Here is a 12,931-nt window from a genome sequence, read left to right as displayed (position 1 = left end):
TAATCAATTTAATAATAAATACGGTAAGAATAAAATATTCATACATATTTTTCTTTGACTACGAAAATGAAGGGGAGTAAGAAATACTGTGGCCCGTATTCTGAAGTCGGGTTTAACTTAAACTTAGGTTTAAAGTTGTGGTTTAAGTATGGTCAGCCAATTGTTACATAAATCACTAACAGTAGAGATATAACATTTCAGCTCATTTGGCTCTCAAATCATTCATAATTGTCTAGGAAATATAAATAGATTATTGTCTTCACCATCGATGAATCAGGGAAGAGCACAGTAAACATAAGAAACGTACAACTTAATAAAAACTTTTGATACTTTTGGCTTCCCATACTTGAACCACAACTTTAAACCTGAGTTTAAGTTAAACCTGACTTCAGAATACGGGCCTGTATGTTCAAGCTTCCAAGAACTAACACAATTCTCCACACATACTTTGAACAGGCAATAACTTTGTAGAATAAGCCTATTGCTATTCCTAAGAAATATTATGCCCATTATACAGTAGTTATGTCCTTATATTCAGAATTACAGACTCTCTTTATTTTTCCACTGTGCATTTTATTGATAAGCTTTTTAAATGCAGTCAATAGTGATATGTTGCATGTTACTGCCAGAATTTTATCATACCTTTAGAAACAGAAGTTCTTCCTTTACAAAAATAGAAAAACACACAATTCACAAACAAATAAATAAAACATTTCTGTAATGTTTACCCCTATGTAGGATGGGGGACGGGTGTCCAGACACTTTATATTTTTGAAGCCTTCTTTGTTGTCTTTGGATTACACTAAAAATGTGAATTCAATAGTTGTAATCATCTACTATTTTGTTCTCTATAATATTTCCTAACATTTTGTACTAAAAATTGATGAAACTTCGCTTTTTATTTTTTCCGAATGACTTTTCTAAAATTGATCGTCCGGACACACAACAACTGGGTATACTACTCCTCTTAAAAATTGGCTTGACTTTACCAGGTAAAATTTGCAAACTACCAGAAGGCCTTCAAACTTTCTCATGTTTGATTTAGATTTATCCGTCTATTTTACTTTTTACTTTCTGTAGGATGGGGATGGGGTGTCCAGACACTTTAAAACTTTGAAGCCTTCCTTTTTGTATTTGGATTACACAAAAATATGAATTCAATAGTTGTTATCTTCAATTTTATGCTCTACAATATTGCATGTTACACTTTGCACTAAAAACTGATGAAACTCTGCTTGTTAGATTTTTCCAAATTCATCATCATCATCATCGTTGTACGGAAGAAGTAGGTAGTCCTGTAGTGCTTCCGATCAATCCTTCGAGGTTTCTTAAACTGGTCTTTAAAACAACTAAACGAGTGTGGAGGGCGGATATTTATGGGAGAATTTGGTGCATGGAGGACCAGTGTTTGTCCAGTCTAGTTTTGAAAATGTTTAAAGTGGATGCCGAGATTACAAATGCAAATGGCTGTTTAAAATTGATTGATTGACACACAACAACTGGGTCTACTTCTCTTCAGTTTCCAACTCTATGCCATCGTTCCACATGTTTCTCCCATTCCTTAGTTTCTGCATCAGACATTCTCATTGCCATTCAATGAATTTCAAACTCAATTGCCTTATTCTCATTTATATTCAGAACTTTCTCCTCCACTCAACATCATGATCATTCTCATTGGTTCACCTTCATTCTTGCCTTATTTTTCTACTTCTCTGAGTTCTTCCATTCCCTCTTTCTTTATACTATAGTTAAATTGATATATTGTCTGAATTGAATTAAGTTATTCATGTCTATTGATTCAATTCAGACAATAATAATGAAATAAACCTCAAATAAGTGTGAAACTGTGAGTGATCCATGACTAGATATCCATTTCAATAATTCATCTCTAGCTCTTCATTCTTAAGTTCATGTTCTTAATACTTAATGTCATTGTCAGTGAACAAACCTATTTCTTTGTATACCCAGTTGTGTGTCCGGACGATCAATTTTAGAAAGTCATTTGGAAAAATTTACAAGCGAAGTGTCATCAATTTTTAGTACAAAATGTAAGGAAATATTATAGAGAACAAAATATAAGATGATTACAACTATTGAATTCATATTTTTAGTGTAATCCAAATACAAAAAAGAAGGCTTCAAAAATATAAAGTGTCCGGACACCCGACCCCCCATCCTACTCATCTAGATGTTATGGGGAACTTGGTCGCCCGCGCGAAGTGCTACAATACGCGCGACCGTGCGTGCGACCATGCCCCCCAGAAACCCTCCATACGTACGTACGCAGAATCAGGATGGATCCCAAGATCAGACGCATTCTCACGTTCAGCTCTCGATCAGTACAGTACTACAGTCTACTACGTATACGTCCCTCAAGTTCACACGAGTCATCAGGTTCTACGACAAGTCTACTTACAAGTTCTACGACAAGCTCTATATACTTACAAGTCATCGAAGTCTTCATCCTTTGTAAGATTAAGACGGACTGACCCAGGATTAAGGTGAGTATATGGTTCTCGGTAATCCAGCTTACTTTATTTAGGTTAACATCCATATAGTTAGTTTACTATATATTGGCGCTGCGTATGAACACGACTCTGCGCTAGTTTTGTAAATGCAGTAAAACAAGCGGCGCAGAAAACTAAATTTGCTAGACATCGTTTCAAGTGCTTAAAAGTAGGGAAAAGTGTACCGTAGGGCGGCAAAGTAAATCGCACTCTTTATAAATTGTTTAAACTTTTGATTCAATCCGCCGTCCTACAGCGATATAGATCTGTATTATAGTTATCTTAAACAAATAATAGCAGTGTTTTAGGGCTTATTCTCAGCGTTTTTGCGTAGGTTTTAAACCCTTACACTATCCCCTTAACCCGGTTTAAATTTTGGGTGTGGCAGGACGCCACGTAGGGCACGCCATTTATGCAAATAGCTTTAAACGTTTTCTTTTGTTCGCCGCTCCCCGCATTCTATTGTGTGTTAGGGCTGAATGTATGCCTTGCCTGAGAGTTGCTTGGGGTGTGGTTCTGGCGATGATTTTGTATGTACCCCCTTTCCCTGTTAGGATTTAATTAAATTAGGATTTGAATTTTGATGTAGGATAATTAAATTTAGGAATTGTACGTAACTGAGATATATATTTATTGTTGAATTTGGCTGTTGGTGATTTAATGATTGCGTGATTGGTGAAAGATCGTATTGCTTAACCTGACTTTCCCCCCTTTAGCTGTAGCAGACGACGAGGAATCTACGTACGTTGAGTAGTTGAGTTATGATGATTCTGTATATGCCGTTCTTGATTCGTGAGGTCGTGTATTGATATTACGAGTGGAAACGAATTTTGACCATTTCTTATACAGATTTTCCCGTCTTGCAGTAATCATTTTTTGGCGCCAGTTAGGTTGCCGTTTTACGGATTTATTCGGCGCCGTTTAGATTGCCGTTTTGCATATAGGGAGGATTTTACTATTGCCGTTTTATAGGTGCGTGAAGTCTGAATTATACCGTGACTTTTTTGTATGGAATTATCCTAGTGTTATCTGGCTAAAACGGAGTTACCCTCATACGACTTTAGTACGTCGGGTTTCTCTTGTGGACTTTATTTAATGATCAATTTGATTTCATCTCGGTATTAAGATATCATCTCCAAAAAAAAAAAATAATAATAAATAAAAAAAAAAAAAAAAAAAAAAAAATAAGGAGTGATTGATATATTTTATATGCCGTTGCAAGCCACCAATGCTTATATTTAGAGTGGCATTAAACTACAAATTTTAGTGGATGGTATTTATATTAATTAATTACTTAGTCAGTTGGTGAATACTTAGAGTATTTTTTGGAGCTTGAACATAAGTCTGGGGACTCGACCAATTATATTATATTGGCCTAACTTGTCTTCGGATTTAGTGAATATACTCATTGATTCCCGTCACGTACATTGGTGACGCTCGTATTTTGGACAATTATTGTGCTAATTTTATTTTAGGACTGAAAGTTAACTTTTGACTTTGTCTTTTTATAATACGGTCCGTCTCTTTATAATCCGACGCTACTTGCGTTAGTGTAGTTCCAAAAACTTTTTCGTACTTAATCTGTTCAGACTTCCGTACACCCGTTGGGAATTTATTTAGAGAAAAAAACTTAATAGTTTATTGGAGTTAAAGATTATATATTTTGACCGTTATAACAATCTCTGGCCACCGGTAGTTTGTTGCAAAGTCGCACCTGCTGTCAATTAAAAGTGGATTGTTTAAGCTGATCTGGAGTAAGGATTTTGCTGGATCGTTTGGAGGTTTATACTTTGGAGTTCTTTAGGACAGAAATCTGTACTTAACTTAGTTAATACTAGAACTTCTTGTTATTTCTATTGAATTTATTCGAGAAAAGAAATACTTATGTCAATTTTGCTTTGAAAACAAAAAAATACTTATATAAATTTTGCTTTGAATAAAAAAGAAAATAAAATTTTAATTCGGTTCTGAGATAGAAAGTTTTGAATCTGTAATTCGAGTTTATATAGGAAAGAATTATTCCAAACAAATTTTACTTTGAGATATAATATTTTAGAACTTCCATCTAATTATAAGAGCATAGGGTGCTTGTAATTTATTTCGGTATTCTTAGTTTATATCAGTATTTGGTCATTTTCTTTGGTCATCGACAAGCAAGGTCATTTTTAGTTTTTAATTATCTGAAGGGTGTTTTCAGTATACAAAGCTTATAGATAAGGGATAAGCAAAGTATATATATATACGCCCGAAGATAATTTAAACTTTTGTGTCACCAGTGGAGGCATTTTCTACTTAGTACACATATAGGTGCTGGGTGCACCTGGTTAGCTCAGCATCGGAGTAGAGGCTAGTGTTTTATTTTCGGTATATTTACACATTTGTACTTAAATAATATAGGCCTCATATTGGCCATATCAGAGCTTTAAACCTTTGATAAATTTTAATAATTAGGTTTTCCAAACAAACTTAGTTTTTAGTTGTTGTTGTTTAGCTCTCTGGTAAGATTGATGATTGAAAGTGATCAATCCTATTTGGTGGTGATCACTGATCAGTGATAATTCTGATTTTCGAAGGAGCTTTACTCAGTACTTAGGTGCTTGTTAGCGTAAGATAGAACTTTCAAAATTTAGTCACCCTTCGTCGAATCATGTCCAAGATTCAAATTAATTGTTGTGAGCCAGAGGAGCTATTGAAGGTCCCAGGAATTGGTAGTACTTTGGCCGAGCGAATATTGGTCCTCCGAGAGGCTAATGATATTACGATGGAAACTTTCTTAGATATTCCGCACATACGTAATGCCTCTGAGATTGCGGGGTATTTTGATTTTGCCCCTTATGCTGTTTTAGAATCTGGCACAAATTCTACCGATTCTATTGAGGAAAGAGTGATAGTAGGCCCTGCTGCGGCAGGTGATGTAGCAGCACAGGGCGATGAGCAGCCAACCCAATCCCCCTCTCCCTACCCTTTTGAATCCTATCCTCAAGATTCGTTGCCAGGACATCTTAAAATAGTAATGGGGAGAGAGAGTGGAGAGTCAGGGGCTGCCAGCTCACGCAGAGATAAGGTAGCTAGAGGCAATTCGCCCTCACGGAAGCATGTGGTTTTCTCTTCGCCGCGAAAACGCACACCCCCACCGAGGGAAGGTGAGGATGATGGGCTTTCTTCCCCTATGAAGTCACCCTCAAGTGACCAGGCCAGTCCTAGGTCATCTAGGGATCATGCTAACCCACCAAGGGGTAGCCACGGGTCACCTATATCTCGGTCACCCACATCTGGTCGCCACAACAGCCGCCGTGGATCACCACGTACAAACCGCCGGGATAGTCGATATGATTCTCCTTTTCGGGATTATGGTGGGCGCCGACAAGGGTCACCTAGAGGTCACAGGCGGGATCGATATGATCATAGTAGGGATCGTTATGATCGGAGTAGAGATCGTTATGATCGCAGTAGGGATCGATATGACTACTATAGGAACAGGTATCGCTATTCCCCTCGCCGATATCGAAATGACCGTTATGATTCTCCCCCACGATATTATAGGGGTAATCACAGTCCGTGTAGAGGTCGTGATGATTGGCATAGGTCAAACTCTAACCGTTCCCACTCGCCTGACCATGGCCCTCGTAGGTCATCATCCCCCCGTAGAACACAAGACCGCAATAGGCGGGATGCAAGACAGTCAAATGAAGACGTAGCAGTTGATTTATCCTCGCGTGTTTTGCAATCACTATTTGCCATCAACCGTGCCCCTGAAACGCAGGCCCCCCAATCCCAAGAGCATGATTTCGAGTCCCACAACCCACCACCGGTACGAAGATCCTTAAGTACTAGTACAGGGGAAGGGGACAGACCCCGACTGGTTTCGGTGCCAAAGTCCATAACCTTTAACGGTACGGGCAGCTGGCAAGCCTTCATTGCGAAGTTTAAATTATTCGCCAGTGAGAATGGGTGGGACGCCAAACAATCGCGTAATTACTTATGTTGGACGTTAGATGGGGAGGCTAGCTCCTATTTAGCCACGCTTCTTGAGCGAGAGCCCGATATGCCATATAACATTATGGTGAATAGGATGGAAAAGAGGTTCACACTTAAAGAAATGCCTGAGGTATCGCAAATGAATTTCTCTTATGCAAGACAGGCCCCTGACGAGAATGTCACCAAGTGGGCTGCTCGGTTGCTTACCTTAGCCTCTCAGGCTTTTCCTAATTTGCCCGAGGCATATGTGCAGCAGCAGGTAGTGATGCGTTTCTGCCAGGGCTCCGCAGATAAGGAAGCTGGGCAACATGCACTCAATTCCAGACCTAAGACCGTGGAAGAGGCTGTTGATCTTGTTAAATGGTATCAACACTCACACCGAGCTATTTATGGGAAACCGCGCAGGGAGGTTAAACATGTCTCCTTGTCTGAAAAGACCCCCCTTGAACCAACCGCAAGGCAGGTGAGTGCGCCCCCTACTTCCCCAGCGTATACCGTTTTAGAGCGAAGGGTTTCCGCTTTAGAAGGGAAGATGGACTCTGCACTAAAGCAATTGGAAGCACTTGGGTCTTTGCCGGCTACTGTTCAAAGCCTAGCTGAGAGTGTAAAAAAGTTAGTAGTTTCTCCTCGTGGTAGAGGCAGAGCATCTCCTGCCCGAGGGAATATGTCACCGGGTCGTATTGGTGCCTGCTTCCACTGTGGAAAGTCTGGACACTTCAAGAACGAGTGTCCAGAACGAGGCCCCCGACCGAGCGTTTCCTTTGTCTGTGAAGATTTGGGAAACGATTCGGGATCGGAGGAGGAGGTCCGACCCCGATCCCACTAAAAGCGGACCCCAATTCTAATTTGGATTCCGAAAATGCCAAAGTACTTTTAGAGGATTCGCTCTCTCAAGAGGAGCAAGAAGCAGATATATCCTTGGTAGTACTTGAGGCTAACAGGTCGTTGGATAGCGAAGACTCTCTTCCCAGAGGAAGTAAGGAACTGGGTGTTCCCTCTCCTGATTTGATTGTTAAAGAATCCGAACTGAGAGATGGCGGTCAGGACGGTATTGGTATCACTGAAGGGTCAGGGAAAGTTCCGAGTGTCAAGGAACTCTCCTCTCCACCCCCCATCAGCCAGGTGATTGATACGCCTAGGCCTCCATTGGAGCCCAGCCCCTGGTTGGTACCCCCCTGGCCACCCCCTGAAGAGAATCCGCAATTAGATAGCTGGATCCCGAAGGACCTCGAACAGGCCTCGGACGTTGTAGTCTGCCGGATAAAGTCATCATCTACTTATAGCATAAATATATTGGTCGGTGACCAATTGATGCGTGCCGTAATCGATACTGCTGCAGAGGTGACTATAATGTCTGATAAAATCTACCATGCACTACGCCCCGCTCCTCCAGTTATTAGGTCAGTCGTCCTAAATACAGCTGGAAGAAATATGAGTATGACTGGAATAATTGTAGGACCGGTTGATATGACCCTAGGTGGCCAGACGTTTAGTGAATGCGTCTATGTTGCCCCGATAGACGATGATATGCTGCTTGGAGCTGATCTCCTCAAGAAGCACAGTGCATTCATCAATATACCGGATTCCTTGTTAATCTTTCAGGGCGAGTGCATTACAATGACTTGTGGTGAAGACACTGATACCTCTCAGGTTTTCGTTTCAAATTCTGTGACCATCCCCCCAATGTCAGTCAAACGAGTACAATGCGAACTTGATTCTTCTTGCACGTTTGACCAGTTTATGGTAGAGCCGGATGTTGCCCTTATAGGATTGGTTCCCCGCACATTGCATTCTGGGAGTAGCTCTATACAGTTATATGCTGTGAATGCTACTGATGTTTCCATCCATTGGGATAAAGGTCAACACCTTGGACAGGCTTCTCGCGTAGGTTCTAGAGAACCCCCCGACTTTGACAATCCTATTCCAAGTGTCAGCCAGGTTGACTTGACTGGGGATGCCAAAATCCCCACCCATTTGGAAGATCTTTGGAAACGATCTTCGGAACACTTAATTCCTGAACAGCAAGGAATATTAAAGGGCTTGTTGCTAGAATTTGAGGGTGTCTTTGCCCGGGATGAATTCGACTTGGGTAATTTCACAGCCATTACCCATTCAATCGACACAGGCGAAGCTACGCCCATCAAGCAAAAGATGAGGCGTACACCCATGAACTTTGTTCAAGAGGAGCGAGCATGTCTTAACAAAATGCTGTCCGCCGGGGTGATCCAACCTTCGATGTCGGAATGGGCGTCCGCCCCTGTCTTAATCCGAAAACGGGACGGTAGCGTCCGTTGGTGTATAGACTATCGTAAACTTAACAACGTTACGAAGAAAGATGTCTACCCGCTTCCTTGCATCGAAGAGTGTTTGGATACCTTAGCAGAGAATTCATGGTTCTCCAAACTAGATGCAAATTCTGCCTATTGGCAAGTCAATCTCAGGCCGGAAGACCGTGAAAAGACAGCATTTATCACCAAGTATGGTTTATACGAGTTTGTTCGCATGGGCTTCGGCTTATGTAATGCTCCAGCCACGTTCTCTCGAGCAATGAATCTCATCCTCAGGGGATTGAACTGGGATATCGCTTTAGCCTTCTTGGATGATGTTGTAGTGCTCGGCACCTCTTTCTCTGATCACGTCACTAACATCAGACAGGTGTTGGAACGATTTAGGGACTTTAAGCTTAAGTTGAAGCCAAAGAAATGTTCCTTCTTCCAACGTCGGGTAGAGTTTCTTGGTAGAGAGGTTGATGGGAATGGTCTCCACCTTAAGGAAGAGCATGTTCAAGCCGTAGTGGACTGGCCCACCCCTAAGTCCACAAAGGAGGTGGAACGGCTCCTCGGACTTGTAAATTATCACCGTGTCTTCCTTAAAGACTATGCCCAGGTTGTAGGGCCACTCTATGGCCTCACTGGGAACAATGACTTCCGCTGGGAGGACCAGCATCAAGTGGCTTTTGAGGAAGTCAAGAGGCTCATGACCACCGCCCCTATCCTCGCACTACCCAACTCCACGGATCCGTTCATTCTGGATACCGATGCGTCTGGCACAGCTATTGGGGCTGTTTTAACCCAAGTCCAACAGGGGCAAGAGCGAACTATTGCATATGGCAGTTTTTCCCTGACCCCTGAACAACGACGCTATTGTGTAACCAGGCGTGAGCTGTTGGCAGTGGTACGGTTTACCCGCCAGTATAGGCATTACCTCCTCGGAAAGCCTTTTACAGTTCGCACGGACCATGGGAGTCTGACATGGTTAATGAACTTTAGGGAGCCTCAAGGGCAGCTTGCCCGGTGGCTCGAAGAACTGGGCCAATATGACATGGCAGTTGAACACCGCCCTGGCAAGAAACATCAGAATGCAGATGCATTGTCTCGTATACCCGACGGCGACTTTACATGTGAGAACTACCGCCTGGGTATTGACCCCAAGAGTTTGCCCTGTGGTGGTTGTGCATACTGCCTGAAGGCCCACACAAACTGGGCACACTTCACTGATGCTGTGGACAATGTGATCCAATTGGCACAAAGGAGTAAAGTTTCGGAAGTTACCCTTGACCCCGGAGAATCGGAGGACCTCTTTATCACTCACCTGGATATTGGTCCAATCGACGGTCCATTCTCTTTTAGGGTCAACGGGGTAACCCATGATGCCGGGTCTGGTATCGACCTCACCTCAATGGACTTTCTTCGGAAAGAACAAGAGGCTGATGGTCAACTGACCCCCTTGCGCAAATGGCTGCTCGATAAAGAGGAACCAGACGAGGGAACTGTTCTTCTGTGGGACCCCGCTGGAAAGTTCCTATGGGTCAACCGAGAGCTGTTTGTGCTTAAGGATGGTGTCATTTGGCGTAAAGGCGATGACAATCTCCTACTTGTAGTGCCCAAGTCTTTGCGTACTGAAGTGATCAAGCTAAATCATGATCCTCCTTCAGCAGCTCATGCTGGTGTGAACCGTACTAAAGGTAAACTTCGGTCCAAATACTACTGGTATGGTATGTCGGGCGACATCCAAGAGTATATTCGGAGATGTGCCGTCTGTAATAAAAATAAGAAAGCCGTGAGGTATGGGAAACACCCCATGATAACTTATCATGCGGGGGCCCCGATGGAACGTGTACACCTCGATTTCATGGGTCCTTTACCCAAAACCTCACGAGGTAACGTGTACATCTTGATGATGGTGGACCAGTTCACCAAGTGGGTTGAGTGTGTCCCACTGCCCTCTCAGACAGCGGAAGTAACCGCTCAGGCAGCCATTAGCGAGTTCTTTTGCCGCTTTGGCTATCCATTCCAGATTTTTACTGATCAGGGCAGAAATTTTGAGAGCAGGTTATTCACGAACATCTGTAAACTGCTCCATATACATAAGGCTAGGACTACCCCGTACCGACCTTCCGCAAACGGCCAGGTTGAACGTTTCAACCGAACCTTAATGGATGCGGTAAGGTGCTACATTGGGAAGTCCCAGACTCATTGGGACCACAACCTCGCCCAGATCGCTGGAGCGATTCGTTCCACGATCAACCGTAGTACGGGATTCACGCCCAATCAATTGATGCTGGGGCGTGAAACTAATCAACCAGCGGAGCTGATTTTTCCACTTCCCCCATCCGTCTCTGACCGACCTCTGGATGAATATTCATCTCAGTTATCCCAGAGCATCCGAGAGGCGCACGATGCTGCGAGAGCCACCCTCCGGAATACACAGCGACGGTTGAAGCGGGATTACGACATAAAGGTATACTTGCGGCAATTTAAAGAAGGGGACCGAGTATACCTTCTCGCCAAGGCGACCCCCAAGGGAAAATGCAAGAAGCTGCAATCTCCCGGGAAGGGTCCGGCTATTATCGTGAAGCGATATACCCCTTATGTATACCGGGTGATCTATCGGAACAAGGCCCTGACTGTAAACCATGACCAGCTCAAAAGGTGCCTTGACGAGGCCAAGCCCTCAGGCCCTGACTGGAGGAAGGAAAGGTATTGCTACTGTAGAACCCCCGACGATGGATCGTTCATGATTCAATGTGATGGGTGCGATGAGTGGTTCCATGGTGCATGTGTTGGTGTTACCCATGCGGAAGGAATGTCTATTGACAAGTATTTTTGTCCTTTTTGTAGCTGTGGGTAACCCATTTCCTTTTCTCTTTTCAGATGGATGAGCTAGAACTCCACGCCGAGTCAACCTTCGAGGTGGAAATGGACACCCGGCCCCCCTCTACCCCCCCAGAGGCTATCCCTCCAGAGGCTGCCTGGCAAGCAGAAATAGATGCACGGATGGGCCCAATCCCGCCCCCTGGCAGTAGACAAAAACGTACGTGGCTCCGTAAGTTGCGTCGATTACGGAGTCGGTTAAGGGCAGGGTCCAGGGATTCCCCTAATTCCCTAAAGGAAACTCCCGGTCCTGCCCCTGTCATGATGAAGGGCGTTAAGCCATCCAAAGGAATGGGGAGGGGGAGAGGGTTCGCAAGGGTCCGCAAGGGTCCCATAACACCCGGCACGCCCGGTACTTTCCATAGTAAGGGGAGAGGGAGGGGTCTCTTGAATTACCTCAACCGAGAAGATTTCTCTTTAATGGATGCCCCCGCCCCTGCTCCGAGCTCCCACCCCCCGCCTCTACTAGGGTTTGATAGCCATTTTCACCCAGACAGGTGTGGTTGGTACAGTAAGAGAAAGGGGAAGAGCGTGGTGACAAAGCACCCGGTAGAGATAGTCGGAGGGGTCCTGAACTTCTGTGACCCAGAGTTCTTTATGGACCCCGGCTTTCTTTCCCGGGTGCTGGCTCACAGCCCCCCATACAACAAGAGGGACGGGAGCTGGAGATTAGCAGTAGGGATACACCCTAAACAGGCCTCACAGTACACCGAAGATCAGTGGCAGCGTTTGGTTGCCCTACTTCAAAGCCCCTTGGTTGTAGGCGTAAGCGAACTGGGCTTTGACTTCTCTGTCAACTCCCAGTGGTGGCCTGACCAGGAAGCGCTCTTTCTGCGACTTCTTGGTCAGGGCACCCAAGGGAGGGTCCTTATCCTTCACCTAAGGGGTGATTCGAAGAATAATACCGCGTACGCGGCGCACACTTTGGCCCGCCGGCTTCTTGCAAAGCACTGCTCCCCACTCCAAAGGATACACATCCATAACTTCTCCAGCGATGCTTTGCAAGCCGGGAAATGGATCGCTGCCTTTCCATATTGCTATTTCGGTATTGCCGGGATGGCAGCGTACTTCACAACAGAACAAATTCAAGGCCTTAGGGCCGTCCCCGCGGATCGGCTAATTCTGGAGACCGATGCTCCGCATCTCCCTCCTCGCCCGGACATGACGGTGACTTCACCTGAAAGCCTGGGTGATGTGGGGGCGGTGGTAGCCAACCTGCGGGGGCAGCCCTTGGCCACTATAATGGCCCAAGCCACATACAATGCAAAACTACTGTATGGCCTGTTAGGGTAA

The 12,931-nt window shown here is 44.3% G+C and overlaps 1 protein-coding gene across 1 annotated transcript; it reads left to right on the top strand.

Annotated features, from left to right (window-relative positions):
- The first annotated feature begins 11,638 nt into the window (after positions 1 to 11,638).
- On the top strand, positions 11,639 to 12,931 carry LOC129277599 (putative deoxyribonuclease TATDN2). Its single transcript, XM_064101778.1, has one exon. It carries the CDS (start codon positions 11,639 to 11,641, stop codon positions 12,929 to 12,931), a length of 1,293 nt encoding a protein of 430 aa, XP_063957848.1.

Source organism: Lytechinus pictus, chromosome 1, assembly GCF_037042905.1.
Source record: "Lytechinus pictus isolate F3 Inbred chromosome 1, Lp3.0, whole genome shotgun sequence".
Classification (NCBI taxonomy): domain Eukaryota; kingdom Metazoa; phylum Echinodermata; class Echinoidea; order Temnopleuroida; family Toxopneustidae; genus Lytechinus; species Lytechinus pictus.
This window is presented reverse-complemented; position numbering and strand designations above follow the sequence as displayed.

Coding starts and splice junctions, on each gene's coding strand:
- LOC129277599 (XM_064101778.1), top strand. CDS start 11,639: ATGGATGAGCTAGAACTCCACGCCGAGTCAACCTTCGAGGTGGAAATG.